Raw genomic sequence first — 27,080 nt, 5'->3', positions numbered from 1 at the left:
GTGGAACGGATGCATTTGCATTGTGTGACGACTATGGGGGTGATCTCCTAGCAAATGTCAGATCTGAGAACATGTGGTGGTGCAGCCTGGGCCAGAGCGTGTCTCGTTTCCTGCTCGACCGGCGAGCTGCCCCCTTTGGAGATGGAAGGAAGAGATAGCAGCACCATCTGCTGCGTACGGGTCAATTGAGGCCCCCGCAGTCTTCAACCACGATGCCTTGTAGGTCCTACGATGTGGGATCGTATTGGTGCGGCGTGTGCGCGACCCTCTCGAGAGCGCCAGAGTCAACATGAAGTGCCTCGGGGTCGATGAAATCGCTCCGAGAAATACATGCTGGAGCCATGGATTATTTACTTTATAAGTTACTACTACTCTTGAGGCGAGGAGGGGGGTACAGAGACCAGTAAACAAATACATGTAGTCGAATTATTCACGAAGCTAGAGGAAGCAGTGGGCAAGCCTCGCATTGCATATGATCTTATACAATTGAGCTTAACCGGCAGCATCATGGAAGAGCATGCCCATTCAGTAGCAGCAGGTTTGCGGATTCACTGGTAGGCCGACAGAATGTGCATCGTTTGTAAAAAGGAACTTTTGGGTGTCACAGCAAAGGTATAGCCAACATCATATGCCGGGCGCTGTGGTTGCGCCGGCTTAGACGGCAGACCAGCGCTATTGCTTCGATTGGATATACGCTGCTTGGTTGTGGCAAGGTCTCTCTCTTTGAGTGAAACAGCGTATAACCAACAGCATACGCAGCATGGCAGGTGGGCAAGGCAGGTTCACGGCGCTATCGCAAACTGTTGATCGCCGCATCGGACTAAACGGCAGGCCACCATTGTGGCTATCCTGCAGATCCATACTCACATCCGCCATCCACCGATCGAGCATATAATCAGCTAAAACGGCAGCTCAGCGTTGTGGCCTTCTTAGTCGGGCCTTCTGGATTCTCGTCAGCCGTCTATTCCCAATCGTCTCGCTCCTCTTTGAGCTCTCCCTCTCATTGTAGACATGGCCGCCGAGTGTCCCAGCGGTTCCTGCGCCGTGCCGGTTCGAACCCGCGATGAGAAGCGCAAAAACTTGAAGCATGATGAAGCAAATTCTGCAGAAATCTGCCAAGGCCTTCGCGATGATCTGTTCCGCATTAGACAGAACTACTTTGTCTTCGCCTTCGACCTCGCATGTATCGAAGGGAACCTTCGTGATGCATGGGACGAGCTGATTCATGCCGCAAAAATTATTCCATCGGTTGATGCTGAGCATGACAGGCTTGTGACACTCATTCTAGAGCTACGAGAGCTTGGACAGCTTGTCAGAAGAAAAAAAGACGACACCGCCCAGGAGGAAGTGGCCATCATGCCCAATGGCCAGCGTTTATGGATCGATCTTCCTTACCTCGCAGAGGAGCTCTACGTATCTTAGACAAGAGAATCTGCAGCGTTCACAAGCCGTGAGCGGCAGAGCCTCGCCGTTCTGTCTGGTAAACTCTGCGCCGTTGGAGTCTGCGCGCCCGAGCTAGCTCAAAGTGCGCTTTGGCTGCTAAAAGGGGCGTTAGAAACGGAAAGACCACAGGGTGCCCCCAGCACCGGAACCCGCGCTTTGGTAGGAACCTCGCCTAGCATCGCTGAACTACTTCCGGCATGCCTCGAGTGGTTGAAATACAGCAAGTTCAAGCTCGCGAGATTATCTTTGGAAAACTATCGCCCTACTTCAGGCCAGGACGATTGCGAATCGATTTCTCCGGGGCCCCTTACGGCTGGGTCCAGCATTGAGAACGGAGGCTTCAGCTTGGCAAGGTGGCTGTTTTGGAGACAGCGACTTGGAGATTTATATCGCCATGGCTGCGACCAGGTCGCGAAGCCGGCTAGAGCCTGCTTCGAGGAGATGATCTACGCGGGGCTTGCGATGGGCATCGACATCCCTGGTGAAAAGAGGTATTTGACGAAAATCTTCGAAGCTCTCGATAAAGAGCTTGCTTCTAAAGCCACGGGTGGTTCTCTTGGGGCCGAAGATATTTGAGATTGACCCGGCGTGGGCAATTGACGACAATGACAGCAAACCGACATGATGAATTGGAGAAGGTGTTTTAGTATAAAACTGTGGCACGATTCTTGCTAAGGAGCTGGCCAAAAATATCCGAAGCTGAAAAGAATCGTCCGCCTTATGGCAGCGAAATCTCTAAATGGTGCTGGAGGAACGACAGCTGTTCCATTAAGGGATGTCCTCCGTTGGTCTGGAGAAGATGAGGAACTTTTCAACATGAACGTAACTTGGTGTACGGCATCATCCCCAGAGCCCTTGTCAGAAAACAGAACGAGCAGCATTCCACGTTTGATGGCTGAAGAGGCGCAAAGGAAGGGGTCTTGGGGGTGTCGTGAAAGTTGGGGGTCTGGAAAGAGAGACAGGCGATGAACGTGGGTCTGAGAGCAGAAGACAGCGAGAGCCAACCGGGGGGGCTCGATCGCTAATAATAATCGTGACCCCTCCCAATGGGAACGATGCCACCTTTGCTGGTGGGAGCAGTAGCGCAGATATTCCACCTTACAGCCTGTAATTTATCGATAACGGACTTGGGAGCATACCAACAAAGGTAGGTACACCCCACTGTAGACGTAGGCTCCTTCCCAATAGAACGACAACGGGGCCTGAGCGCTGTAGCACGCACAGCCCATCCCACCGTAACACAATTCTCAATGTCCGTTCCTCATCTGCTAATCAAAGTCGGGGCGCAGCAAAAGTCCAGGACACCCGGTTGCCCAAATGCACCAACTCCTCCGACCTGTCTCTCTCTCTTTCCATTAACGGTACTTTGAAGCGGGCGCATCATGTCAGCGCAGTCAAGGTTTCGTCTTTGATGCTTCCGCTCAGTGCCACGACTCCACGCTTGAGGGTTTGGCCAGCTCCGCTGTCTGTCGCTCCCGCTGTCGCTGGAGTCAACAAGTGGCCCGTGGCTTGCTGATGCAGAAATGAGTCGGTTCGGGGTCCCTCTTGCCCCAGTGGCTTGCGGCGACCTGCGTGGTGGCACAGACGCACAAGAACAAGACAGCAGCAGTTCGCGTCGCACACGTGGGACGCCCGTGCGACCCTCGACCGCAGGCTGGCCCGGCGCGGCTCGTGCGATGCAGAACCAACAACAATGTACATGGTCATAGCTGCCTCCGAGGTATAAGTGCCGGTGGCTATATCAACGCAAGTCCACGATACAGGAGGAGCGGGCGGGGGAATCGATGAATCGCCGACGGTGCAGGTCTCCTCTCGGCCGACAGAGTCAGCTCGACAGGCAGGCCGTTCGCGCGCCCGCGGCGACTACGTATGCATCGAAACAAAACGAGGACGTGTGAAAAAAAAAAGTTCCTCCTGTTTTTCCGCTACCCATGCCATGCACGATGCTACTCCATGGGTATCATGGCCAGGTCACCCAGGGGTTCGAACCAGCATGCCGCCATGTCTCGACCTCTCTTTCGAACATCTAGACAAAGTTGTCCCTGAGAGTCTTCGGCTATCACCGCGGGCCGTGGCTTAGCCTTCACCAGGGCCAACATCGTCAGGCACCCGCATGATGGAGGCGGCTGGATGCATCCGTAGCCAGACTATCGCCTGTCTGCCATGTCGTGGAGCAGTCGAGAACAGCGTCAGTGTTACATCGTACGGCAGCCGTTCCTCGATGTGATGGCCGAAGTCGACAAGGTTCACACCGTCGTGGACTTCGGAAGCATGAGCCGGCCGGTTCTTTTCTACCCCCGCCACCCGGCCGAGCGACCGGGATATGGGGGGCGACTGTTCAAGCCAAGTCGGGTCACGGTCACGGTCACAGTCAGTGGGCAGTGGGCATGAGAGCGCTGCTGAAAGGGCCGGGCGAGCCCTGCACTCTGTTCCCCATCCTTGCCGTCTTGGGCTTCGTATCGGCGGCTGACCTGCAGGTCATTATCGAGGGCCCGTCATGATTGGGTGGCCGGTGAACGGTTTGCAAATGCGATGTCTCTGGGTGGTGGACGGCAGCCCCCTTCATCAGGGACCTCGAATAGACCAGCTGCTTGGCGACGACATGGGCGGTTGGTGGCTCATCTGCAATGGCAAAGCTTATCTGCTGGCCCAGACGAGGGGGAAAACTCGGGGAGAAGATGGGGCACCACGAGTATGAACGCCATGTTCAAGTCCCCAACGCCAACGGCAAAAACACCAGGCAATCGATGGCTCCTCTGTCGCCTTCGTGCGGCCCAGCAGCCCGGTTCTGTTGCAATGGACAGTCTGGAGAGGGTAGCGCCCAGATCGTCCGGTCTGCGCGGTGGGACGACAAGCGGTTACAACGCTGAGATGCAACGAGCCAGCTGCAAATATCTCGGCCGCAATTGGCGTGCAGAGTCTGGGCGGGACTATTGATGCGCGTTGCGGCAGCAGACGGATATTCCGGTGGAAGAGACGAAGAGCCATCCCGTCCACCGAACCCATGGGGCGCGCGCGGGTGCATGCAGACGACGCCGAGGACGATGCAGTATCCCGCCAAAGGCAGCTCGCCAGAGGGAGGAGTACGGATGCACGGGGAGACGGGATAGACGGGCTCGACAAGGGTCGCCCTCCGGGTTGCGGCTGAGCGCGATGTGAGGAACCAGGCACTCTGACCCCTGAAAGGGAGCTAACGCACGCCTCGCTCGACCGCCAGCGGAGGAAGGAAAAAAAAATACGAGGCCACCAGAGACTGGCGGGCGGGGAGGCAGAGATTGGAAGATGGCATTGCGGCCGGTCCCTCTCCATGATCAGCTGCCCAGCCTGACCAGGCGCCGGCAGACTTGCTTTGCCTCGCTCGCCTTGGGCTGCTGCTACACACATTACGCACAATGCAACCCGCAAACAAGGGGGTCGCCGTACCATCGGCCACTCGGACGCTCCACAAGGTCCTGCAGCTGTGGCGGACGGTGGCATCTTGGCCGCCCATGAGCGAACCGGCGAGCGTCCGACGATGCGCCTCACCGGGCCGGGCCCTGCAGGTCATGTCTAGGCTCATGCGAGTGTTTTGTCGTCTTCGCGTTGTCGACTGAACTGGAGTCGTTCGTCTCTTAAAAGTCTCCGCCGTTCACGCCTTTGTCGCTCGTTTCCGGTCATGGGCAGTGCGGTGTTTTCGTCTTGACACATCGTGACTTACACGCGGCGGACCACCCGTTTGCACCTTGACGGAGAGAGCGCCCACCACGGTCCTCCTCCCAACAGTGTATCCGTCTTTGGTCATCCTTCTTCGCCGCAGCCGCTGTCACTCTTCGCAACCATGCGGTCGTCGTGGGCGATGCTGGCCCTCGGCCTCGCCGGCCGGGCGCTCGCCGACCCGACTTGGCCGTCACCCATTGACGAGCTCGAGGAGATCATGTTCCAGCTCACGTCGTTCCGCGCGCGCAAGTTCGCCGACACGGTCAGCCCGTGCTCCAACGAGGCGTCGGGCCCGGGCCGCCAGAACGCGGCCGAGTGGCTCCGGACGGCCTTCCACGACATGTCGACGGCCAACACCTTCTTCAAGACGGGCGGCCTCGACGGCTCTCTGCAGTATGAGCTCGACAACGGCGAGAACACGGGGCCCGGCCACAAGACGACGCTCCAGTTCATGGCCCCCTTCGTCTCGCCCCGGTCCAGCCTGGCGGACCTCATCGCCCTCGGCGTCTACACGTCGGTGCGCTCCTGCGGCGGGCCCGCCGTGCCCTTCCGCGCCGGCCGCAAGGACGCGACCGAGAAAGGCAACACGGGCGTGCCCCAGCCGCAGAACTCGGTCGTCACCTTCCAGCAGCAGTTTGAGCGCATGGGCTTCACCACCGAGGAGATGATCCAGGTCACCGCCTGCGGCCACACCCTCGGCGGCGTCCACAAGGAAGAGTTTCCGGACCTGATGCCCGCCAACGCCCCCGCCAACGGCGAGGTGCCCCTGGACTCGACCGTCGCCGTCTTCGATAACAAGGTCGTCACCGAGTACCTGTCCGGCAACACCACCAACCCGCTCGTCGTCGGCCCCTCGGTTGCCATCAACAAAAACGCCGACTTCAAGGTCTTCAACGCCGACGGCAACAAGACCATGGCCACCATGACCGACAACGACAAGTTCAAGGCCATCTGCAAGGTGGTCCTGCAGAAGATGATTGACGTCGTGCCGCCGAGCGTCACCCTGACGGACCCCATCGTCCCTTACACGGTGAAGCCCGTCAACCTGCAGCTCACGCTCGCGCAGGGAGGCACCATGCTGTCCCTGACGGGCTACATCCGCGTCAAGACCACCGGCCTGCCGGACGGGAGCGTCAAGAGCATCACCCTCACCTACAAGGACCGCAAGGGCTCGGCCGACTGCGGCGCCAGCTCCTGCGCCATCACGAGCAGCCTGCAGGGCGTCGGGCAGGGCTTCGACGACACGTTTGCCTTCTTCCCCATCCAGGCCACCATCCCCGCCGCGTCGGGCATCTCGTCCTTTACCGTGACTGTCAACGACAAGACGTACGACAACAACGGCAAGGGGTATCCCCTCCAAGACGACGTCCTCTTCCAGGCGCCGCAGAGCTGCGTGACGGGCAACGCGGGCGCCGTCACACTGGTGGCCGCCGTACGCAACGACGTGGCTAGCAAGGGCGCGCAGGCGACCGTCTGGTACAAGGAGCCGCAGACGGGCAGCCCCGTGCCGCTGCAGAAGAGCGCCGCCGTCCAGCTCAAGAAGGGCAACTGCGTCGGCAAGTACACGCTGTTCACGACCGATTACACCATCCAGGGCGGCCTGCCGTACCAGTCGCACGTCGACGTCACGGCCGGCACCCAGACCGACGGCTTCAAGAGCCTCACGGATATCGGCGGGACGTGCCGGGCGTTTGACAACCCGGCGCCTTGTGACGGGGCCGACCCGCCGGTGAACTCGACTACCACCTCGTCCACCACCACCACTACTGACACGTCGTCCACGGCAACGACGACGACCACCACCACCACCACTACGAGCACCTCGGCGTCTCCGACCGCGACGCTGCACCACCGCGAGACGGTGGGCGGATACAAGATGGTGTCGTGCTGGACCGAAGGCCCAGCGGGGCGGACTCTGGCCGGCAACACCTTTGCCAACGACAGCATGACGCTGGAAAAGTGCATGGAATTCTGCAGCGCCTACGTGTATTGGGGCACCGAGTACGGACGCGAGTGTGAGTACCTACCTAGTACACGGGAGCGCGCGACCTGCCAGACGGACGGGCTTGACTGACTTGACTGACCGGGTGCGTGACACAGGCTACTGCGGCAACGCCCTCGAGGCGAGCAGCAAGGCGGCGCCGCTGGCCGACTGCAACATGCCGTGCGGCGGCGACGGCAGCCAGTACTGCGGCGCGGGCAGCCGGCTGGAGCTGTACTCGACGACGAGCGCGCCGGTAACGCCGACGCCGACAGCGACGCTCATCCACAAGCCGACCGTGTCGCCGTACACGCTCGTGGGCTGCTGGACCGAGGGCAACGGCAAGCGAGCGCTGGAGCAGAAGGCGACGGCGGCGGTCGACATGACCAACGACGCGTGCGGCGCCTATTGCAAGGACTACAAGTACTTTGGGACTGAGTACGGCAGCGAGTGCTACTGCGGCAGCTACCTCGACGGGACGAGCCAGACGGCGCCGCTGGCCGACTGCAACATGCCATGCGGCGGCGATAAGTACCAGTACTGCGGCGGGAGCAGCCGGCTCGAGCTGTACATGAACCCCAACGCGACGGGGGGCCCGCCCGAGCAGCCGGCCGCCGTGGGCGACTACGTGCTGGTCGGGTGCCAGACCGAGGGCAACGGGACGCGGGCGCTGGGCGACGCGTCGACGGCGGCCGACGACTTGACCAACGCCAAGTGCGCCGACTACTGCAAGGCGTACAAGTACTTTGGGACCGAGTACGGGCGCGAGTGCTACTGCGGCAACAAGCTGGACGTGTCGAGCAAGGTGGCGCCGCAGAAGGAGTGCGGGATGCTGTGCGGCGGGAGCGCGCAGCAGTACTGCGGCGGGTCGAGCCGGTTGAGCGTGTACAGCAAGAAGGAGGTGGTGCCGCCGCCGCCGCCGCCGTCTTCATCGTCACCTCCCCCTTCGTCGTCTCCGACGCCGTCTCCGTCTCCGACGCCGTTGCCTTCACAGCCAGCGAGGCGGCGCAGGGTCCGGTCGTGATGGAAGCGGCTACGACGTCAGCTCCAGGAGTGGCAGTTTCTTCTCAGGTATATATATATATTCAGAGAGTGGGTTTCTGAAGATGGACGAATGGACGTTGGCTCTCCCATGTTCCGTAACCGTCGGATAAGTGCGTGTGCGCGTGTGCATGTTGTGTGCGTGTCTACACAGAAGAAAACATAAAGTGAGAAAGGGCAGAACATACTAGCACAGCAAAGTATAAGCGCCATGGTATGAATGATATTAAAGAAATGAGTGTAAATGAATGTCGAGCGGGCGTAAAAGGAATCTCTGCCCGCGCAAGAGTGATGAGTGATGAGTGAGTGCAGGGGGGTGGTAGAGAGGCGTCTATTGCCATCACCAAGGCCCTGGAAGAATGGACCCCACCACAAGGATAACCGCATACCTACCAGCAACCCCGCGTCGCGTAAAGTGCACGCGTCTCCCATCACCCCCCGCTGGTGCTGTGCACTCACTCAACTAACTACACACGTTCGCCACTGCACCTCACTCACTCACTCACCTTTACATCATTCAACTCCTCACGCTCTCACCACGACTCACCCCTCCCCGCCCCAGCCGTCATCGCAAACAACACACACGTTTAGAGGGAAAGAGACGCAACAAGCAGGCAGACAGACAGCTCAACATCAACGACAAACCCCGCCCGACCACCACCACCATGGCCGACACGACAGCCGAGGACGACCGCGAGGTAACTAACGCACTGATTGGAAACGCATCAACGAAGATCCGTCGCTGATAAAGAGTTTTCCCCCTTGTTGGCGGGGGGGAATGGTTCGTTGACAGCGCCTCAAGTCGGCCCTCTGGTTCGCCGTCGGGCAAATGGTCGACGAGGAGAGCATGCGGCGCAACCTCAACGCCACGCCGCAGTTTATCGGCGCCCTGACGGAGCTGGTCTGGACGCAGATTGGTATGTCCTCTCACTTGCCCATTACATACATACATGCATACATACACATACACACAGACACGTTGATAGAGAGAGGGGGGACGAGTATGTGTGTGCTTGTGTCCCCCCCCTTCTATCTTACGTGCAACATCACCCCCCAAGTACACACATGACCACAAAGGTCACCAACCGACTTACTACTACGCTTACTTACTTTCCCCCCTTCCCCCCTCCCCCATGCAGAAAACGTCGCCGTCGACCTCGAGTCCTTCTCCCGCCACGCCGGCCGCTCCACCGTCACCACCGACGACGTGCTCCTCCTCGCGCGCAAGAACCCGGACCTGCAGCAGCTCATGGGCGACTACGTCGACCGCCTCAAGGCGACGGCGGGGACGGCGGAGACGACAAACAGCCGCCGTGGCGGCGGCGGTGCGCGGGCCGGCAGAGCGGGACGAGCGGGAGGAGGAAGGGGCGGTAGGACCGGCGGCGCGTAGGTGTGCGTGGTGTAGCCAGTATTTCGAGCGGGCATGACAGCGGACAGAGTGTGAAAAGGGAGGGAGGGGACAAGAAAGGACCCGTGGGATGGATGGTTGAGGGAAGGGAAGGGAAGGGAAGAAGGATGAAGGGCGCGCGCACGAGAGAGAGGACAAAGGAGAGACAGGGAAGAGGGGACGAGAGAGCAAAGGACTGACCGTGTCATCATGCGCGCACTCGCCGCCGCCGCCATGACGATATCTCAGCCTCTGCCCTTGGCTCATCATCCTCGTCCTCTTCATCCTCCCCTCCCCTCCTACGGACCACACCAGCCCTCAGATAATGAAGTCACGAAAGCAAAAAAGTCACCACCACCACATTCAAACACCAGCTCATCCTGGCCATAGTACTCACCTTCGCCTCTCCCACCCCCCCGACAAAGTCTCTAAACAATCCCAACAATTCATTCCCCCCCCCGGGATATTACTACATCTCCGTAGCCCCAAGTAATGCCGCCGGCCCCCGCCGCGCTGGGCCCCGGCGCCACCTCCCCCCCTTCCCCCCTCGGAGCCCCCCGTGGGGCCGCCCGCTTCTCCATCCTCCATCCTCCCCCGCGCCCCCGGACCGCGGCGCGCGCGCGCTTCGCCCTCACATCGCCCGCGCGCGGTACAGAGGTACTTCGCACACATGGCGTCACAGCAAACCCCCCCAAAAAAGGCATGCAGGGGCTGCAGAGCCGTCTCCCCCCCCCCCCAAACTCGCCCTGCCCGCTCGGCCACCCTGCGCGAGTGCTGCTTGCCCGGTCTCGGACGTGGAGCTGCCCGCCACGGCTGTCCAAGCCCAATGGTATGGCAGATCCCATGCGGAGGGGGCACCAGCGGCTGATGACCCGAGCCAACGACGTAAAATGCAAGGGGCAATAGATGTGTTAATTCTATTCCTTCTATTCTAGTTCGTGCCTGCTTCGTAGCAGTCGTCTTTTGCCGGCTCGTGTATAAGCCTGCAGCCTCGTGTCCGCTGCGGCCGCCCGAACGCTCTCCCAAAATCAACCGGGCACGTTGTCGTGCCACTGGTGGCGCTTTTGTCCGCCATCAAACCCATGTGCGCCGTAAGAATAAAAGATGCCGCTGCAAGTCGAATATCGCTCCCATCATGATTCGTCGCATGCCTCCCTGTCCGGATCGTGTTCCGTTCCTGCCCGACATGGTGGCGACCTTCAGATCCGATCTTCCCCATAGATAGACGCACTCGTGTCACGAGGCCAACTCGATGTAGCTGTGAAAGTGCTGCATCAAGTTGCAGGCCGCGCCCAGGGCTGCAGGGCTCAGCTGCTGCAGCATCGTCTTAAAACGTTTCGGCCAATGCCGCGGCGAGCATCATGTGCAAGCATCTAGCCTCGATGGTCTTGGGCATCAGATAACACGTCCGAGGGCTCCATGTCGTGAATCTTTCTTATTAATCTCTTATCCAAGATTTCCCGGAAATTTGTCAAGGGCCATGCATGAAACAAATCGCTCGTAGTTAAAATCAAAAATCGGCGTGCCTCCAGGCTCCGCCGCTTATACCTTGATAACCGTCTGGTGTGCGTACTCCTTGACGTACTGGTCGAGAATGCCCAGGGTGACGCCAGACCCGCCGCAGACAATGAGAACAATGTTCTTCTGCGACCACTCGTCGTCACTCAGGCCCCGGCCCAGCCGCTCCCGCAGGTCGCCGCGGTACACCGTGGCCAGCGCGGCGCCGCACGAGACCTCGACGAGGTGGCGGGCGTCGTCGGCGAAACGGACGCAGCTGATGGCGGCGTCGGCGTCCGAGACGACCAGGCTGTGCGTGTTGGGGTACTGCGCCCACTTCCACGTCTCGGCAGAGACGCGGGAGCAGCCCAGAGATGTGGCGATGGACGTAATCTCCGGGAGGGTGATGTGGGACTGAGCGAGGAGGGAGGCGTTGAGGCTGTCAGCGCCGGCCGTCTCGACGCAGACGACGTCGGGCTTGCAGCCGGACCAGGGGTAGCTCTCGATGCCCTGCATCAAGCCGTTGAAGAGGCCACCCCCGCCGACGCTGCACACAATGGCGTCCATCGGCACATCCATCTGATCCCGCAGCTCCGGCACGATGGTTGACGCTCCGTCCCAGACGTGGGGGTGGTCAAAGGGCGGGACATAGACGCCATGGGGGTCCTTTGTGAGCAGCTCGGTCCGCAGGTACTCGTCGGCGGCAGCCAGGTTCTTTCCCGTCTGGTGGACTTCGACTCCCAGATCCAGTAGCTTGTTCTTCATGAGATCGGACGTGGTCATGGGGATGACAATAGTGGCGGGCTTGTTGAGGGCGACGGCCGAGGTGGCGCAGGCGAGGCCAGCATTGCCACCCGAGGAGCAGTAAAAATGAACATCTCCAGTTGCAGAGGCAGCGGCCCGGGTCATGAGGTTACCGATTCCTCGCGACTTGAAGGAGCCGCTGGGCTGGAGGTTGTCCAGCTTCAGGTAGATGTTGCTGTCGGGGAGCCGTCAGCGTGACGGCCCTGGCTCGGACCCCGTGCTTGCACTTACCAGCCCGCGATCCGGGAGAGCTGGGGGCTCTGGACGCAGGGCGTCTTGCTCCATGGGAGCTTTGCGTCGGAGCCGAGGGAGCCCATGTTGTCGTTGAGTCAAGTGGACGAGGGAGGGTGATGGGAGGCAGGGCGGGAGTGGTGTTGGTCTTGTTAAAGACAACGACAGAGTGGACGAGACAAGTCACCCGTGTTGTTGAATCACACGCTGACAGATGCAAGAGACGTCTAATGACAGGGCTTCAAGACGGGAGGGAAACGGGAGGGCAACGGGAGCGGGCGGATAGGGACTGATATATGTTGGAGCCCCCTTCTTCGGGGCGGGCCATGGCGCCGGTACCTCGACACGATGGAGAGCGGCGATGAGAGATGGGAGGGTACATGGATACCCGTCCGCCGCAAGCCGACGTCCAGGCCTGGCGGCGTGGGAAGGGGGGGCGTTTGGAAATCAAGTCGGGACTCAAAGGTGCTCACGGTGTGTGGAGATGGGGGAGAATGGATCGAGAACTGCGGCGCCGCCAGTGCCCGCCGGGTCGGCGGTGGACCCGCACCCGTCGAAGTCAGTCGAGGTGCCATGTAGAGGTACTCGCCGCCTGCCATCCTAGCTCGGGTCATGGGAAAACGCCATAGCGCTGTTGATGACATTTTGCACGTCTTTCTCGTGCTCCTCGTAGACGGGTGTCGACTCGCCTCCGTCGCCAGATGCCCGCACTGATCATGGCATGGCGTGGCGAGGCAGGCAAGGCATCGTGGGCCAAACGCCGTTGGGGGCGAGGGAAGGGAAAAATCCTTCGTCGCCCATTCCGTCCTCTGTATGTGAGGCGACGGCCATGCCATCCCTTCTGGACCGTTCCTGGGGGTTGCTTATTTTGGCACGCCAAACAAAGCTCCAAGTCAGTGTCGAGACTTTGGCCACGCCCCCCCTTCCCAGCGCCGATGCCACGGCAGCAGCTAGGCCGCGTTGGGCAAGTATGATGATGTCCCGTATGCCCCGGAATTGGCCATGGTTCTCTGTGGAAACGGCGCGTCTACGGTCGCTACGAACATGGAGCAGGGTACAGCGCTGAAAGTAGGTTACGTGCTCGCTCGCGCTCTTGTCGTGACCCGTCGTATCGTGGCGTGTGATTCGAGACGAGCGGCGGCGGTCACGGCGGCGCTCGAGGGGCCACGACTGAACGGCTCCGAAATCGCCGGACAGCTGTGACACCGGCCTGGGATCCGGGGGTTGGGTTGGTCTGGGGTCGGTCAGTGTGGTGTGGGGAGAGAGGATACGGGACAAGTACAGTACATCGTACATGCCGGATGGAGGGAGGCGTCTGGCCATGATGATAAGGATGGAGACAATGACGATAAATTCACGGCCCACGGCGCCGTGGATCCCGGGCAGCCTCGCCCACCACCACCACCACCACCACCGCCACGAACGAGCGTCCAGAAGCCGTTGCCGTGTGGAGGGGTGGAGGAGATTGGAGAGCCTGGTGTCGATTGGTAGGGCTGCGCAGCCGCAGACGGAGGGGGCCATAGCATAGCACGGCATGCAGAGAGACGGACAGTCGACGACACGAGGATGATTGGGGGTGCGAAAGCAAACTGGCATCCAGCCGACGCTGGAGCAAACGACTACTACTACGACGACGAAGTACCCCCGGGGCCAATCACGGCGGCTGCCCAGACTGGAGGTCAGATCCGCCTGCGCGGAGCGGCGATGCGCCGCGATACTGATGCGATGCGAGGCAAGGCGAGGCGCAGGGCAGAGCAGGCAGGCACGCCCCCCCTCCACAACCACGGAGCGCTGGAGACTGGGCAGCAGAAAGTCGTTGGTACCGGCTGCGCGCGGCCATTCGCTGGCGGCAACAAGTCGTCGTGACCACCGCGACGCTCAGGGCACGCCGAACGGGGGGAGTATGGAGTACATGGCGGCGGTACCGGTACATCCCCCTGTAGGCGCGGCAGGTCCGCCCCTGCCCTGATTGCCGCGTTGGGAAGCTTGTTGTGCCAGATTACGTTGCTATAGGGTAAAAGATGGCTTCCTATGGGGTAACAAGGACCAACTTATAGGGTAAGAGTATCTCTACAGCACACGCCAACAAAGCTTTTTTTTTTTTTCTTTCTTCCGCCTCCTCCCTCTCGCCGCCTTTTTGCCTGCCTGCCTCTGCTGCGCTGCCACGGCTGTCGCGCCATCCCCTCGGTACAGTACCGGACAGATTACTGTACCTTGTTGTCTTGTGCGACAGGCTCCGTGTCGTCCGGCTCGGCATCTCGCAGTCTTGCGGTTTTGTTTTGCTGGCCGCGCCATTGGGCAGCCGGGGGGTCACATGGCACGGGTCCTGGCGCTGCGCGGACCACCCGTCCAAGTCGATTGGGAAAAGTACTTTGCGCCCGCAGTGCTACTCCCCTCGCACACAAGTACTAACTGCTATCGTCGTCCAGCGCGGTCCGCGCTACCATCACCACCACCACCACCATCCTCATTCCCCTTCCCATCTCACCACCTCTCCAGCCATCTCATGCCTTTCTGAGAACGGCCACCACCATGTCGCGCTCGCGTCGGCACCTGTAAGCATTGCCGTCTCGACAGCTGCATCTGGTTTATTTTTGGTCCTCTAGCACCGCCATGCTCCGGCTTATCTACGGCTTCCCCGTGTCGTGTCGTGTCGTGTCTCGCTCTTATCTCTCCATCCTTCGTGTTCCAACCTACAGACAGAGCCGCTTCCGGTCAGCAGCCGTGGGCGTGCTATCACTCGCCATCCGTGCCCTTGTTTCTGATAGTACCAGAGCTCCCTGCGAAACGCACGGTAAGCCGTCGGTGAGCATGCAGGAACTTGATGACCAGACCAGGCATGGGCGCCGCCGCCACGTCTTGAGTCACATCCCAGCCAACGTGCTTGGGTCGCTAGCTATATCTCGCTTCGTCGCACAAGGACACCGCTGCAATCGTCCACGGCGGCGGTCACCAAGACATGGAGGCATCGATAAGCCTGCGTTCCTCTACGTATAACGATGGCGGAAGCAAGCAAGAGCCAGCAAACCCAGAGACGGGACTCCGAAACGCGCCCTCGTCGGCCGTGTAAAATGCTCTCAAACAGACGCGCGCCCGACAAAGGATCCGGACAGCCGGCAGCAGCGGCGTGGAACAAGCGGTCATGGCGGCGCAGCTGCGACCCCAACAAACATAGGCCCCCCTTCCCCCCCGGCTCCGCGTTTGCGTGCCGGCGTCGTCGTGGCCACCACGAGGCGCGCTCTATCCGCGGGCTGGTCCGGGGAAGAAGGCCTCAACTCACCCGCATGACGTGCAGCTGGCCGCTCGTCTCACTCACTCCACGGCCATCGGCAACCCTGCCCGTTTCCACTTCGTAGCTGTTGCCAGACACCCTCTCCTGGTCGCTATTCCCGGCCCCCCCCCCCGCGCGCGCGCTTCCAAGGCCACGAACCAGACAGCTGCCGAGCCCCATGCTTCCTTTCATTCCAGGCTCGCTCCCCCTCCCCAGTCTGATGTCTGCATGCTGCAAGTCGGGAACCTACGGGCTGACCCAAGGGTCGAGGCGTCAACCATTGCATGTGCCACGACTTTGAGTTGACAAAGAGACGAAAGAGCATGTGACGCGCTGTCCTCGTGACCCCCGAGTCGCCGACTTTTGTCCGACTTTGTTTGTTGGTGTGTGACGGACGCAGAGAGGCGCGGGTCCGGCCTGAGCAACAACACCACCATGCAGCGGCCCTACACAGGCCAACTAACACCCATCACCAGAGCCTCACATTCGGCACCTACGACGTCGCCCTCATCGCTTTGATTGGCGCACCTTGTGACTGGGCTTTGTGGCACTAAAAGGTCTTGTATAGTTGACGACTCTAATCTTCCGAATATAAAACAGGTTACATACATGGTTCTGTCAGGAGCCACGTAGGAGCGTTCGTTCCCGCCTCTCTGCTCCTCGTTGCACGCAGGACCTCACAAGTTCAGCCTAGATTTTTTTAGAAATAAAAACGCGAAAAAGGATGGAGAGATTTCATCAAATCAAGAGTAGTGCTATGAGTAGAGCCGTCTCTACCGCCCGCTTCTTTCTAGCAACTCCCGCGCCGCCTAGTGTCCGTGTATGAATGAGGTACGCAGGCCTAGCCGGCGCGCGAGCAACCGCAACTGCACCAGATCAAATGTAGCAGCAGCAACCTGCTCGCAATAATGACCCGGGGAGCCGCCAACATCCAATTGCCTAAACCCCAACACGCAAACTGTCCGCTCTTCGTCTTCCTCTTCACTTCTGAACTTATAGGATCAACCCCTCTGCATACCAACTCTTCATGGTCTCTCCTCTGAAAATCAAGGCGACGGACGGACGTTCATCATTCTCATGTTTCCTCTTTACACCATCCCTGTCAGTCATGCTTTGCTCTGCTCCCTTCTCTCCTACTCTACTTCGGGCCCCCAGGACTTGACCTTGTTCGCTGCCCCGAGACAGACCTGGGCGCTGGGTCTCTGCAGCAACGCATTGCACGCCTTCACTTAACAGCACGCCTTCCAACCTTTCCCTTTCTCTCTTTCCCTCCACAACCTTGACTTTTCCTCACCACCTCTCAGAGAGGAGCAAGGCGGCCCAAGACCACTCGAGCCTATCTTGAACAGGTCGCCCTCGGGCAACTTCGACTTACCGGGCAACTCTCAACTTCTCCAGCCCAAACGTTGAACGGCGCCATTCAGTCAGAGCGGTTTGCACCTTTCCACAACATTGCTTCTTCAACATCGCTCCACAACTTCGAAACTCTACGCATCCGCTTTCACAACCACACTCCAACTGCCCAGTTACCAGTGGTAACAACGACAGCAGGTTTCCGACCATGGCAACAACTCCCCCTAACGGCCCCGAAGAACCTGGCGCGCCGAGGTATCAATGGCCCCTTGATGGGTCGGACGTCTGGGAAGAAAGCAGTGCTGCCAGCGATGTCGGGCACGGAAAAGATGCGGGCGAGGGCTGCGCGCCAGACGAGGACTCTTCGCCTCATCTCTCCGGCCAAGTCCCAAGCCACGGCCGGTCCAGAATGCGTAGCGAGGATGATAATCACGATACCGACAGCTCTGAGCAACACAGGCGAAGCAAGAGGCGCGAGAAGGAGCGAGAGAGAAGGCGCAAGGAGAGGCGAGAGAGAAAACGCCAGAAGAGGCGCGAAAGGGCAAGGCGGCGCAACAACCTGCCTCCCCTGCATATCTCCACGGGCTTGACCCCGGCTGGGCGTCAGGAAGCAACCGCCATCATCAGCGGCCTCCCGACGCCGGTGACGACCCCCGACCCCGACTGGGATCCGCCAGTAACCAGCGGCACGAACGACGGCGTCGATCCTGCGCTCCTCGCGCCGTACCCATGGATTCCAGACCCGATGTGTGATGCGAGCGTCGAGAGTGTCGACAAGTCCAACGACCCAGCGAGCCTTGAGTCCTGGATGGCCGAGATGGCCCACGCCGCCGAGGAGATGGCCATAGGGGCGAACCTGGACGCACTCGAGCGCCGTCAGGAGAGCGAAGCGGCGACAGCCCGGAGAGAGGCGGCGAGGCAGAGGGATGAAGAGGCGGCGAGGCAGGCCGAGGAACCGGCAGCTCGGCTCCGGCTGACGAGACTGCCCCCCGAGGTGCGCCTCCGGATCTGGCGCCTCCTCTTCGTGGCCGACAAGCCCATCCTCGTGTACCGCGACTGGACCATGACGTACCGGCGCAAGCCCGAGCGCCGCAGCACGCGCCTCGCGGCGGAACAGCGCGGCCTCCTGGGCGTCGCCACGGCCAACAACGGCCAGCGCACCGCGCCCGACCAGGCGGCCGACCTGCACGGCGTCGCCATGCTGCGGACCTGCCGCGCCTGGTACGCCGAGGGCGTGGCGGTGCTCTACGGCGAGAACACCTTTTGCTACCGGCTGCGCGACTCGCGCCCGCCCCTGGTCAACGTCGACGGCCTCGTCCAGCTTGGTGATGGCGGCGGCGGCCTGCCCGCGCACGCGGACGTCGACGATGGCTACGACGACGGCGGGAGCGACGACGACGGCGACTACTACCACCCGCACCAGCATCACCACCGTCGAGGCGGCAGGAGGGCGGCCGCGGCGGCGGCAGCAGCAGCCGCGCTTCAGGCCCGACAGGCGCACATCAACGTCCGCAAGCACTACTACCTGTTCCGCAGCCTGGCCATCGAGGCGGAGCCCAACCGATACTCGGCGAGCACCAAGGCGGCCATGGCGCAGGCCATCAACGTGTTTGCGCCGCGCGATGGTATACGGCGGCCGCACCTCCGCAGGCTCGTGCTGCGGGTGACGCCCCTGATGGAGACGCCGGCCCTCGCCGCTCAGGGGGGGAACGACAACAACAACAGCGGCGGTAATGATGATAACGATGGTGATGATGGTGATGGCAATGCCAATGGCAGCGGCAGCAGCTTCGACGACGAGCGGCGCTACACCTTTGTCGACTTCTTCAAGCCCGACTCGCCCGTCATGGAGGCCGTCCAGAACCTGCGCTGCGACTTCTTCCGCATCGACCTCATGTGCCCCTACCGCGACGCTCGTTCCATCGACGACGGCGGCGGCGGCAGCAGCAGCAGCAGCAGCAGCAGTGGTGGCGGTGGTAGAGCAGGGGCGCTCAAATCCGGCTGCAGCCTGACGATTGACCGCTCCGTAGAGATGATTCTACGCCGCGTCCGCGAGAGCAGCAGCAGCAGCAGCAGCAGCAGCACCGGCAGCAGCGACGGCGGCGACGGCGACGGGCGCGGCCGACGACGACAGTGGCGACAGCATCAATATCACGGCGACGAAGAAGACCCCTGGGCGAGGGACGAGTGCATGCTGCTGGAGCGCGTGAACCGCACGCAGCACATCTGGCGCGTCATGTCACAGATATGGCGGCACGTCACGCGCTTCTGCAAGGACAACGTCACGCGCTCGGCGGGGGGCGGCGGCGGCGAGGACGACGAGGACTGGGGGTTTGGCCAAGGGGGGTGGACGGAGCTGGGGGATCTGAATGCGGCTTTTTGAGGGGTGGGTGGGTGGGCGAATGGTGGGTGGCATGATGGTGGTGATGATGGTTGCTCTTCTTTTCATCTTATTCTCGCGGCATGGAGCTTGGAGGGGAATCGCGGGCGCCGGGATGGTGCGATCATCGTGGAGGAAAAGCATCTGGCCAGCAACAGGGCGCGGCGGATCATGGAAACCTTTTGGTGAGGCGAGAGCGACCGTCCGAACAAAAGGTCGGCGTGTGCTTCTCTCTCTACATCATCTTAGCTTTGCTATCTTTCGACGTAACAACGAGCTCAACGATAACCTCGCCCCCTTACTTACTTTCCTTGTCCCATCCTCAGCCAAACTGGGGTATTGTGACCGAGATGCCTCCCTAAAACGCCTTCGCCGCCGCAAGTACATACCATGCATGCAACAACAATAACTCCCTCCCATCCACCCCCCTGCACCGCTGCCGCCGCTCAGAGGCCGTCCGCCTCGATCTTGACCTTGGTCACCTCCAGCGTCTCCGTATCTAGCAGCGCAATCTCCCCCGTCTCCGAAAACGACGGCACCGTGATGAGCCGGACGGTCTGGCCGTCTGGGCCGTGGATCACCTTGGTGGCGAACTCGGGCTGGCAGCCGACAAAGTAGACGTGCGGACACGTCTTCATGACGAAGGGGTCGTCTTCTTGAAACGGGTAGCTCCCTGAAGAGAAGGTGTCAGTGGCTAAAATTTGGCACACAAAAAGGAGCTCACGGGCGACCCCTCACATAGCGTGTCTGGCGCCGTTGGGGCGCTGCACCGCCACCTGCACATGGCCTCCATCATGCCCAGCCGGTCCTCGCTGTCAATGTACCTGAACACATCGTCGACGTTCTGTCCGCCGGTGCCCAGGACTCTCCAGCCGTCAATCTCCGCCTCAAAGGGGTTCGTCACGGTGTCGAACCACCCCGGCTCGGCGGCGGGCTTGGACGGGTCGCGGCCGTACTCCTTTGCCGTCGAGAACATGGCCATGTGGATGGGCTGCTGCGGGTAGCTGGCGTTGGCGGGATCGTCCGCCCCCGGCAACAGCGTCACGGGCATGGACGGGAGGATCTCGGAGACGAACTCGTCAAAGAGCCGTGACGGCAAGGCGTTGTACGAGCTGGCGTCGTAGCCGTATTTTCTGTTGGCGCGCTTCTCCTGCGCGGTGTCGCCGGGCGTCGGGTCCGCGGCCGTGGAGATGGAGTTGCCCGCGATGATGAGACGGCTGATGGCGGACACCTGGTCTTGCACCAGGGGCGCGAGGGCCTCGCCCAGCAGGTACTCAAGCAGCAGGTTCAGCTCCAGTGCGTAGGACGAGTCCGAGCCAGAAAATGACAGCCCTGACACGATGGCAATCTTGTTGCCAGCCTTTTGCGACGCCTCCGTCATCTCCTCGTCCTCGTCCTCGCTCTTCGCCTTGGAGCTTCCATTAGTAGCGGGCGGCTTCGTCTCGGCCCAGCGCTGCAGCTGGGGAGGCAGGTCGGGGAACTTGATGTCGATGACTTCGAACTCGCCGCTGGTGTTTTCGGTGCCCATGACGGCGACGATGCAGCCCGTGACGAGGGGCACCGTCTTGAGCATGTCGCCGACGAGCTTGACGCGACCCGAGTCATCCTCCAGCATGACCTGGGTGGTTTCCTCGTCGGTGTAGTAGCGCTGCGCCGAGACGGGCGCGGATATCCAGCGCTGACGAATGGTGGTTGTTAGCAGCGCCACGGGGCGTCCTCATGGTGTTGAAGAAGGAGGGGACGACTACGCACGTCTTTGGACACGTCGTCGAGAATGTCGGGCTTGAGGGCCATCTCCATGTAGACGGTGCCGGCGACCCAGCACAGCTCGCCCTGGCGCACGTCGAGGACGCGGTCCACCTTCTTGGCCTCCTCGCCGCCGATGACGGTGCCCTCCCAGGCGGTCGCGGCGACCTCGTCGACAGCGGGCTTGATCTTGGTGAGGCGCAGGAAGTACATGTCGCCATACTGTTGCTGGTAGGTGCGCTGCTTGTTCAGGGCAAACGAGTCGAGCGGCTTGTACGACGAGGGCGCTCGCGGGGGAACCTGGTGCGGCGCCTCGCTGCGACGTCTGTCAGTGATGATTCGGTTGGGAAGAGGATTGACGATTTGATATACCCGGGCTTCTGAAGCAAGCTCCCAGAGACATCCTCGAGGGTGACCATGGCGTGGGACGATGTGGTGCTACCGTTCGGAGCTGAGTGGTGAAGCCAGCTACATTCGATGGGAGTCGGTCGAGGTGGTGGTGAGACGCGTAAAGAGGCCAGCCAACCCGCGTAACGCGACGGCGGGGCGGCTGGACGCGGGCACCCGGGCCGCTGACCCCGCTATCAGCGTCCGCCCCCAGGCGCTTCCAGCAGAGGCTTCTCAGGCGGTGTGTTGGCCGTACCCCGCCACAGGCAAGCCCGTACCTCAGCAGCCCGGGCCACGGGCGGGTTAGTAGGGTGCCGGAGCGGCCATTCAATGGCTTCAATGGATTGATGATGCGTCGACCAATTGGCCAGCCAGTGTGCTGCCTGCCAAATGGAGGCAACTTGTCGATTCTGGGAACGCCGAATGCCCGAATCTACCAGAATTTGACGTCCCTCCCGCTTAGCCACTCCTCCGCAATCGGTCAAGTACCCGCCGCCCTTTCGACGACACCTCCAAGGCTACCGTAGTCGGTCAAGCCGCCGACCATTGATCCATCGCTTGGGTCTTTCCGTTGTATATAAACCAAGCTAGCAGTCCCCTTCCGCCCTGGGGCTCGATACTCCTCTCTCTTTCTCTCTCCCTCTCTCCCTCCCTCTCTTTCTCCCTATCTCTCTCTCTGCCTCCGCCTCCGCCTCCGCCGACAAACTTCTTCCCACGACAAACCGTTCCCGAAGCCCCGTTCCGCCCACCATGGCTGCCGCCGCCGCCGCCTCGTCCTCGCAAAAGCCCCCCCGGGTGCAGGTCAACGACCTCTCGTACACCTTCCCCGACTACTCGACGGGCGTCCGCCACATCACGCTCGACCTGCCCCCCCGCTCGCGCACGCTGCTCATCGGCGCAAACGGCGCCGGCAAGACGACGCTCCTGCGGCTTCTCGCCGGCAAGCGCCTCGCGCCCAGCAACACCATCTCCATCTGCGGCGTCGACCCCTTCAAGGAGAGCCTCGAGGGCGTCACCTACCTCGGCCTCGAGTGGGTGCTCAACCCCATCGTCCGCAACGACATTGGCGTCGTCGAGCTCCTCCGCTCCGTCGGCGGCGACGCCTACCCCGAGCGCAGGGACGAGCTCGTCGCCATGCTCGACATTGACACCAACTGGCGCATGCACGCCGTGTCCGACGGCGAGCGCCGCCGCGTCCAGCTCGCCATGGGCCTGCTCCGCCCCTGGACCGTCCTCTTTCTCGACGAGATCACCGTCGACCTGGATGTCCTCAGCCGCGCCAGCTTCCTCGACTGGCTCAAGCGCGAGACAGAGTCCCGCGAGTGCACCATCGTCTACGCCACGCACATCCTCGACAACCTCGCCGGCTGGCCCACTCACCTCGTCCACATGCACCTCGGCACCGTCAAGGAGTGGGACCGCGCCGACACCATGCTCGCCTCCATCGACGGCTCCGTCGGCCACACCGGCAACAGCCGCCTCGGCGAGCTCGTCTTTGGCTGGCTGAAGCAGGATCTCGCGGAGCGCGGGCCTCGGAGCCAAGCCAACCTCGGCTCCGAGGGCAAGACGTACGGCTTTGGCGGCATCAAGATTGGCGGCTACGGCGACGAGTCAAAGCAGTCGGAGGTGTAGGGGCCTTCTTCTTGCGCTTTGACAGGGACCTCTCTTTTCCTTGTGTCTAGGTCATTCATACCAGTCATCTCACGCTCAACCGACACTCTGTGCCGTCGGCACTCAACTGCATATATACCTTCTTCTTCAGCGCCAGTTTAACACAGCCAGGGTCGGCGGGGAAGACAACAACAAAACGTTTCTGGGAAAGAGGGCATCATAGGGGGGCACTCAACTGCATACGCACACGGCGCGAAGACGGGTCATTCTGATTTTCCTCTTCTGGTTTAACACAGCTGGGCACATTATTCAACGGTGCGCGGCGTTTCTTGGAATTACCTTTTACATGCTATAACGGTACAGCAGGCCTCAACCCTGCGTATCTTGTCTGTGGATGGATCACACGGGACAGCAGCAGGGGCAGGAGCAGGAGCAACATCTTGTGGGCGGAAGAAAAGAGGGTGGCAGCGACGGTAGCTCGCTCAAGTTCGATTCTCATCATGATACCCTGTATTCAACCATTGGGGAGGGCATGCGAGGGAGGGGGTTGGCTCCCGTCTTCAACTCGGCGGGGCCGGATCTAGATGGACGTCAATTTCCACACCAGCAGCGGCCCTGAGCTGCGCCGCGCTGTTGACGCCATTGCGATTTGTCTTCCCATCATGTCTGTCGTGTGAACGCCTTTTTTAGGTATGCCCCATCGTGTCTCCCTGTCCTCACTCGCGCGTACCATTATTACTGCGACGGTGTCCCCTCCCAACCCCGTGCCCGCTGTGTTGGCCCCCCTAAGTTACGACACCGTCTTCTGCGAGCCAGTGGCGGCGGCGGCGGCGGCGGCAGACCGCCCGTCCATCGAGTTCTTGAGCACCGTCATGGTATTCTTGAGCAGCTCCGTCACGCCGGGCAGGCCCCGCGCGCTCAGCGCCTCGAGCACCTCGATCCTGTACTCCTGCCAGCTGAGCCGCAGCCCGCCCGCGGCCGCCAGCTTGGCGAGGCTGTCCTGCGTGACGGGGCCGGCGTGGCGCGTGCGGATGCTGTCGCCGCCGCGCTCGAGTGCCTCGTCCTCGAGCTCGCGCACGCGCAGGATGCTCTGCCGCGCGAGCAGCGGCGCGTGCGACAGCGACAGCAGCGACGCGAGGGAAAAGGCGCGGTCCACGGCGGGCACGTAGGCCGTCAGGGCGGCGACGACGGCGGGCGCGAGCAGGCAGCCGCGCGAGTTGGCGTCGGCGAGGCCAAAGGCGCGGGCGCGCCACAGGCAGTTGCACATGTCCATGAGGAAGCCGTTGTAGCGGTTGACGTAGGCCTTGGGGTACGTGGACGCGTCGATGGGCTGCGCTGCGGCGGCGGCACCGTCCGTGGTATTGTTGCTGTTGTTGTCAACGACGCCAGAGCTGTCGCCGCCGCCGCTGGGGCGGCCGCGGCGTCCCGCGACGGGGCGCGTTGTCATGGCCGCCTCGAAGCCGCGCTTATATGCGGCAAGGATGCGGCACAGGCGCGACACGGAGGCGAGCGAGGAGCTGAAGAAGAGGTCGTAGACGAGCTCCGAGGGGGGCAGCTCGATGCGCACGTACTGCCGGAGTGTCGGGTGGGCGACGAGCGGCGTCGTCTGCTCGTAGAAGGAGAGGATGGCCGACTCGACGGCAACGCTGTTGACGTTGTTGTTGTTGTCGTGATCTCCGCCTCCGCCGCCGTCGTCGGTGCCAGCGATCTGGAGGAGCGTGAGGGCGAGGGTGTTGACATGCCGCACCAGGGCCGTGACGGCCGCGTCGGCGTGCGCGGGGACGGGCGACGCGGCGTGCAGAGCCGTGACCCAGCGGCGGAGGAGTCTGGTGTAGAGGCCGAGCAGCGCGAGGAGCGTCTCGGACGAGTTGTCCTGGACGGCGGCCTCGAGGGGCTGAAAGATGTGCGGGTAAAGCTCTGCGCGACGGGTCAGCGACAACATCCGCCGACCGCACACAACAGGTAGGACGACACGAGCCCGGGGGGGGTAAGCAGCAGCGCGTCGGGGCGTACCTTGAAAGTCGAGCAGCGGCGTGTAGCCGAGAATGTCCATGACGAGGTCGCGCCGTCCCTCGCCGCCCCAGAGCGTGAGGAAGCGCGCAAAGAAGCTCAGCAGCACCGGCGGTAACGTCTGGACAAGTCATATACACACGGGTCAGCCCGATGCCCATACACAAACACAAGCAAAAAAGAAGCATCCTTCGCGAGGCGCGTACCTTTGTCTGCGTGACATAGTCCCTCACCACCTCGAGCACCTCCCACAGCGTGTCCTCGTCGGCGTCCCCGTCGGCCACTTCGCGCAGCACGCCGCCCAGCCAGTTGGCGACGCGGCGGTCGGCCTCGGCGCTGGGCCGCAGGACGAGCAGCTTCTGCAGCAGCGGGTCGACGAGCACAGCGACGAGCTGGTTGGGCAGCTCGAGGCGGTCGAGGCTACGGACAAAGGCGTCGACGCCGTCGACCTCTTCGAGCGTGACCGAGTCCTGCGCGCCGTGTTAGCGGTTTTTGTATGGCGACTAGACTAGCCGATGTCTACTCTCGATAAAGTGAACGAACCTCAGTCGCGTGAGATGTATGCACGACGGGCACAAGCTTGCCGCGCGCGCTCCGGTGGACAGGTCGGTTCACCCTGAAGCCGCCGCTCCGCATTGCCTCAGACGGCGCCCCCGCGTGTCGCTGCGCGTGCGCTTCCCGTATCTCGTCCAGTCTCGCGCGCCATATCGGATCCGGGTGCTTCAGGGGCATCGTCAGCTCAGCGACGCAAATAACGGATCCGCCTTCAGGCGCAGAGGTCAAGCCGCTAGCCGAAGCCCCGTACACGGATCGGTGAGGGGGACCCATCAACTCACCTTGAACGCCGCCGCCTTGCCGCGAACGGCCTCGCCCACGATAATCTCCGGGTAGTAGTCCTTGTAGACGCGCAGCAGGCCGACGAGACACGGGTCGTTGCCCGTCTGCCTCGAGAGGTTGAGCCTGCAGGTGTCCCGCAAGTCAGCGGTCGTTCGCGGAGAGGTTTACCCCCCAGACGTTGCTCCGCGGAAGAAAAGGGGGGTGAGGGGGGGGGCATCGGTTGCTCACAGGGCTTGGATTCGAAACGGACGGACGTGTTTTCTCCTCGTCAGAAGCGCCAGGACATGGGCAACCTGCGGCCTGTAACAGCGACAACACCAAACGGCACGGTTAGCCAGCGGACTCTGGGGGAACAAGCTAGACAACGGCAGTCGCCCCGTCCGCAAAAGACGCGAATATGGGAGGAAGAGGAGGCAGGGGGGCAAACAACCGACCGTATCGCCGCCGTGTCCAGCACGCCAAACAGCACGCCGTACGCCCTCCCCAGAACGCCCCTCGCCCCCTCGTCGAGCACATGCCATACGAGCACCAGCCAACGCAGCAGTGCCGCCTGCGCGCCGAGTGCCGCCCTCCCCGCGCCGTGTCCCAACGCGCCCACCACGCGCAGCGCCGCCTCCGCTGGCACGCCCTCGTCGCCGCCCTCATCGCCGCGCGGGTACAAGTTACGCGCGAGCGCCTGCAGGCTTGCCTGGTCGAGGCGCTGACGCAACTGCGGCGCCGCGAGCACCTCGCCCACTAGCCGGGTCAGCGCCACGGGCGCCAGGCCGTGCTCGTAGGCGAGCGAGCAGAGCCGCGCGACCGTGGGCTTGATGCTCGTGAGGCGGGCCTTGGGCGGAATCCTGGAGGCTGGAGAGTAGGGGGGAGGAGTCAGCGCGGCGCTCTGGGGCTAAGGGGCGGTGTTCATCCTCTCTTGAGGAATGGAGGCGATTTGTGACGGGCCTTACCGTCGACGACGTCCTGGATGAGGAGGTCGATGGCCTCATCTGCCGCGGCGGCGGCCATGACGCATGGTACGCCAGAGGTGGCTCGGACCGTTGCAATGTCAATGTGGTCCTGGTGTTGCCGCGCAGTGCCGTTAATTATTTGAATTCGCGCGTCGCGTGTGTGGATAGATGAATGAACAAGGTCGGTCGGAGGGTGTAGTGGTGGTGACGAATTATTACACGACACTTGAGGCGAGACCCGGACGCGTTCACGGATGTTTGAGCGCAGGCAGTGAGCGCGTTGCCTACGAAGTACCTACAGTATCGGTACCTTAGTACTAAAGGTAGTATGGGATGCTATAGGTATCCTTACAGTGAGCAACCCCCGTGCCGTTGGCTGGGGTGGGGGTCCCACAGCGGCGGGCGTGGTCTTCGGCGGTGGCCCGGGCAGTCCGCCGCTCCGCCCGCCTGCACGGATGGAA

At 61.8% G+C, this 27,080-nt stretch overlaps 7 protein-coding genes across 12 annotated transcripts; 4 read left to right on the top strand and 3 right to left on the bottom strand.

Moving 5' to 3' along the window:
- The first annotated feature begins 3,911 nt into the window (after nt 1-3,911).
- On the top strand, nt 3,912-8,400 carry JDV02_005232 (uncharacterized protein). Its single transcript, XM_047986512.1, has 3 exons — nt 3,912-7,154; nt 7,240-8,191; nt 8,276-8,400. The coding sequence occupies exons 1-2, from the start codon at nt 5,261-5,263 to the stop codon at nt 8,142-8,144; spliced, it is 2,799 nt and encodes a 932-aa protein (XP_047842494.1). The 5' UTR covers nt 3,912-5,260; the 3' UTR covers nt 8,145-8,191; nt 8,276-8,400.
- Nucleotides 8,401-8,609: 209 nt separating this feature from the next.
- Nucleotides 8,610-9,945, top strand: MHF1 (MHF histone-fold complex component). 2 transcript variants are annotated; one of them, XM_047986510.1, is made up of 3 exons: nt 8,610-8,859; nt 8,955-9,078; nt 9,301-9,945. In XM_047986510.1, exons 1-3 carry the CDS (start codon nt 8,827-8,829, stop codon nt 9,549-9,551), a joined length of 408 nt encoding a protein of 135 aa, XP_047842492.1. In that variant the 5' UTR covers nt 8,610-8,826; the 3' UTR covers nt 9,552-9,945. The 2 variants fall into 2 exon arrangements, with proteins under 2 accessions (XP_047842492.1, XP_047842493.1); XM_047986511.1 differs by having other exon boundaries at nt 8,610-9,078; nt 9,301-9,615.
- A 513-nt stretch (nt 9,946-10,458) lies between these two features.
- Nucleotides 10,459-12,539, bottom strand: CHA1_1 (Aspartate ammonia-lyase). 2 transcript variants are annotated; one of them, XM_047986508.1, is made up of 2 exons: nt 12,081-12,539; nt 10,459-12,024 (listed from the first exon to the last, which is right to left on the bottom strand). In XM_047986508.1, the coding sequence occupies exons 1-2, from the start codon at nt 12,164-12,166 to the stop codon at nt 11,091-11,093; spliced, it is 1,020 nt and encodes a 339-aa protein (XP_047842490.1). In that variant the 5' UTR covers nt 12,167-12,539; the 3' UTR covers nt 10,459-11,090. The 2 variants fall into 2 exon arrangements, with proteins under 2 accessions (XP_047842490.1, XP_047842491.1); XM_047986509.1 differs by having other exon boundaries at nt 10,459-12,539.
- A 3,578-nt stretch (nt 12,540-16,117) lies between these two features.
- Nucleotides 16,118-19,087, top strand: JDV02_005229 (uncharacterized protein; the record flags this gene model as incomplete). The annotated part of the gene is made up of 1 exon (XM_047986507.1): nt 16,118-19,087. Exon 1 carries the CDS (start codon nt 16,913-16,915, stop codon nt 19,085-19,087), a length of 2,175 nt encoding a protein of 724 aa, XP_047842489.1. The 5' UTR covers nt 16,118-16,912.
- Nucleotides 19,088-19,258: 171 nt separating this feature from the next.
- cdc1 (DNA polymerase delta small subunit Cdc1) lies at nt 19,259-21,324 on the bottom strand. 3 transcript variants are annotated; one of them, XM_047986504.1, is made up of 4 exons: nt 21,203-21,324; nt 20,837-21,146; nt 19,823-20,762; nt 19,259-19,757 (listed from the first exon to the last, which is right to left on the bottom strand). In XM_047986504.1, exons 1-4 carry the CDS (start codon nt 21,247-21,249, stop codon nt 19,531-19,533), a joined length of 1,524 nt encoding a protein of 507 aa, XP_047842486.1. In that variant the 5' UTR covers nt 21,250-21,324; the 3' UTR covers nt 19,259-19,530. The 3 variants fall into 3 exon arrangements, with proteins under 3 accessions (XP_047842486.1, XP_047842488.1, XP_047842487.1); XM_047986506.1 differs by having other exon boundaries at nt 19,502-19,757; nt 20,837-21,324; XM_047986505.1 differs by having other exon boundaries at nt 19,502-20,762.
- A 367-nt stretch (nt 21,325-21,691) lies between these two features.
- CAF16 (CCR4-NOT regulatory complex component) lies at nt 21,692-23,051 on the top strand (the record flags this gene model as incomplete). The annotated part of the gene is made up of 2 exons (XM_047986503.1): nt 21,692-22,843; nt 22,980-23,051. The coding sequence occupies exons 1-2, from the start codon at nt 21,968-21,970 to the stop codon at nt 23,049-23,051; spliced, it is 948 nt and encodes a 315-aa protein (XP_047842485.1). The 5' UTR covers nt 21,692-21,967.
- A 234-nt stretch (nt 23,052-23,285) lies between these two features.
- On the bottom strand, nt 23,286-26,880 carry JDV02_005226 (uncharacterized protein). 2 transcript variants are annotated; one of them, XM_047986501.1, is made up of 8 exons: nt 26,620-26,880; nt 26,110-26,521; nt 25,904-25,975; nt 25,675-25,798; nt 25,382-25,558; nt 25,045-25,308; nt 24,842-24,959; nt 23,286-24,745 (listed from the first exon to the last, which is right to left on the bottom strand). In XM_047986501.1, the coding sequence occupies exons 1-8, from the start codon at nt 26,675-26,677 to the stop codon at nt 23,619-23,621; spliced, it is 2,352 nt and encodes a 783-aa protein (XP_047842483.1). In that variant the 5' UTR covers nt 26,678-26,880; the 3' UTR covers nt 23,286-23,618. The 2 variants fall into 2 exon arrangements, with proteins under 2 accessions (XP_047842483.1, XP_047842484.1); XM_047986502.1 differs by having other exon boundaries at nt 25,904-26,521.
- Nucleotides 26,881-27,080: the final 200 nt, after the last annotated feature.

The sequence above is a fragment of the Purpureocillium takamizusanense genome, chromosome 4 (genome assembly GCF_022605165.1).
Source record: "Purpureocillium takamizusanense chromosome 4, complete sequence".
Taxonomy (NCBI): domain Eukaryota; kingdom Fungi; phylum Ascomycota; class Sordariomycetes; order Hypocreales; family Ophiocordycipitaceae; genus Purpureocillium; species Purpureocillium takamizusanense.
Note: the sequence above shows the minus strand (reverse complement) of the source record. Positions and strands in the feature narration are given on the sequence as shown.

What these genes read in the sequence shown, in the direction of transcription:
- JDV02_005232 (XM_047986512.1), top strand. Translation starts at nt 5,261, where the DNA reads ATGCGGTCGTCGTGGGCGATGCTGGCCCTCGGCCTCGCCGGCCGGGCG. An exon ending in CACCGAGTACGGACGCGAGT is followed by an intron (nt 7,155 to 7,239) that starts GTGAGTACCTAC and finishes TGCGTGACACAG; the next exon opens with GCTACTGCGGCAACGCCCTC.
- MHF1 (XM_047986510.1), top strand. Translation starts at nt 8,827, where the DNA reads ATGGCCGACACGACAGCCGAGGACGACCGCGAG. An exon ending in CAGCCGAGGACGACCGCGAG is followed by an intron (nt 8,860 to 8,954) that starts GTAACTAACGCA and finishes GTTCGTTGACAG; the next exon opens with CGCCTCAAGTCGGCCCTCTG. An exon ending in GCTGGTCTGGACGCAGATTG is followed by an intron (nt 9,079 to 9,300) that starts GTATGTCCTCTC and finishes TCCCCCATGCAG; the next exon opens with AAAACGTCGCCGTCGACCTC.
- CHA1_1 (XM_047986508.1), bottom strand. Translation starts at nt 12,166, where the DNA reads ATGGGCTCCCTCGGCTCCGACGCAAAGCTCCCATGGAGCAAGACGCCC. An exon ending in CTCTCCCGGATCGCGGGCTG is followed by an intron (nt 12,025 to 12,080) that starts GTAAGTGCAAGC and finishes GCTCCCCGACAG; the next exon opens with CAACATCTACCTGAAGCTGG.
- cdc1 (XM_047986504.1), bottom strand. Translation starts at nt 21,249, where the DNA reads ATGGTCACCCTCGAGGATGTCTCTGGGAGCTTGCTTCAGAAGCCCGG. An exon ending in AGCTTGCTTCAGAAGCCCGG is followed by an intron (nt 21,147 to 21,202) that starts GTATATCAAATC and finishes CAGACGTCGCAG; the next exon opens with CGAGGCGCCGCACCAGGTTC. An exon ending in AACGGCGCCAGACACGCTAT is followed by an intron (nt 19,758 to 19,822) that starts GTGAGGGGTCGC and finishes CCTTCTCTTCAG; the next exon opens with GGAGCTACCCGTTTCAAGAA.
- JDV02_005226 (XM_047986501.1), bottom strand. Translation starts at nt 26,677, where the DNA reads ATGGCCGCCGCCGCGGCAGATGAGGCCATCGACCTCCTCATCCAGGAC. An exon ending in CTGGACACGGCGGCGATACG is followed by an intron (nt 25,976 to 26,109) that starts GTCGGTTGTTTG and finishes TCGCTGTTACAG; the next exon opens with GCCGCAGGTTGCCCATGTCC. An exon ending in ATACATCTCACGCGACTGAG is followed by an intron (nt 25,309 to 25,381) that starts GTTCGTTCACTT and finishes CACGGCGCGCAG; the next exon opens with GACTCGGTCACGCTCGAAGA.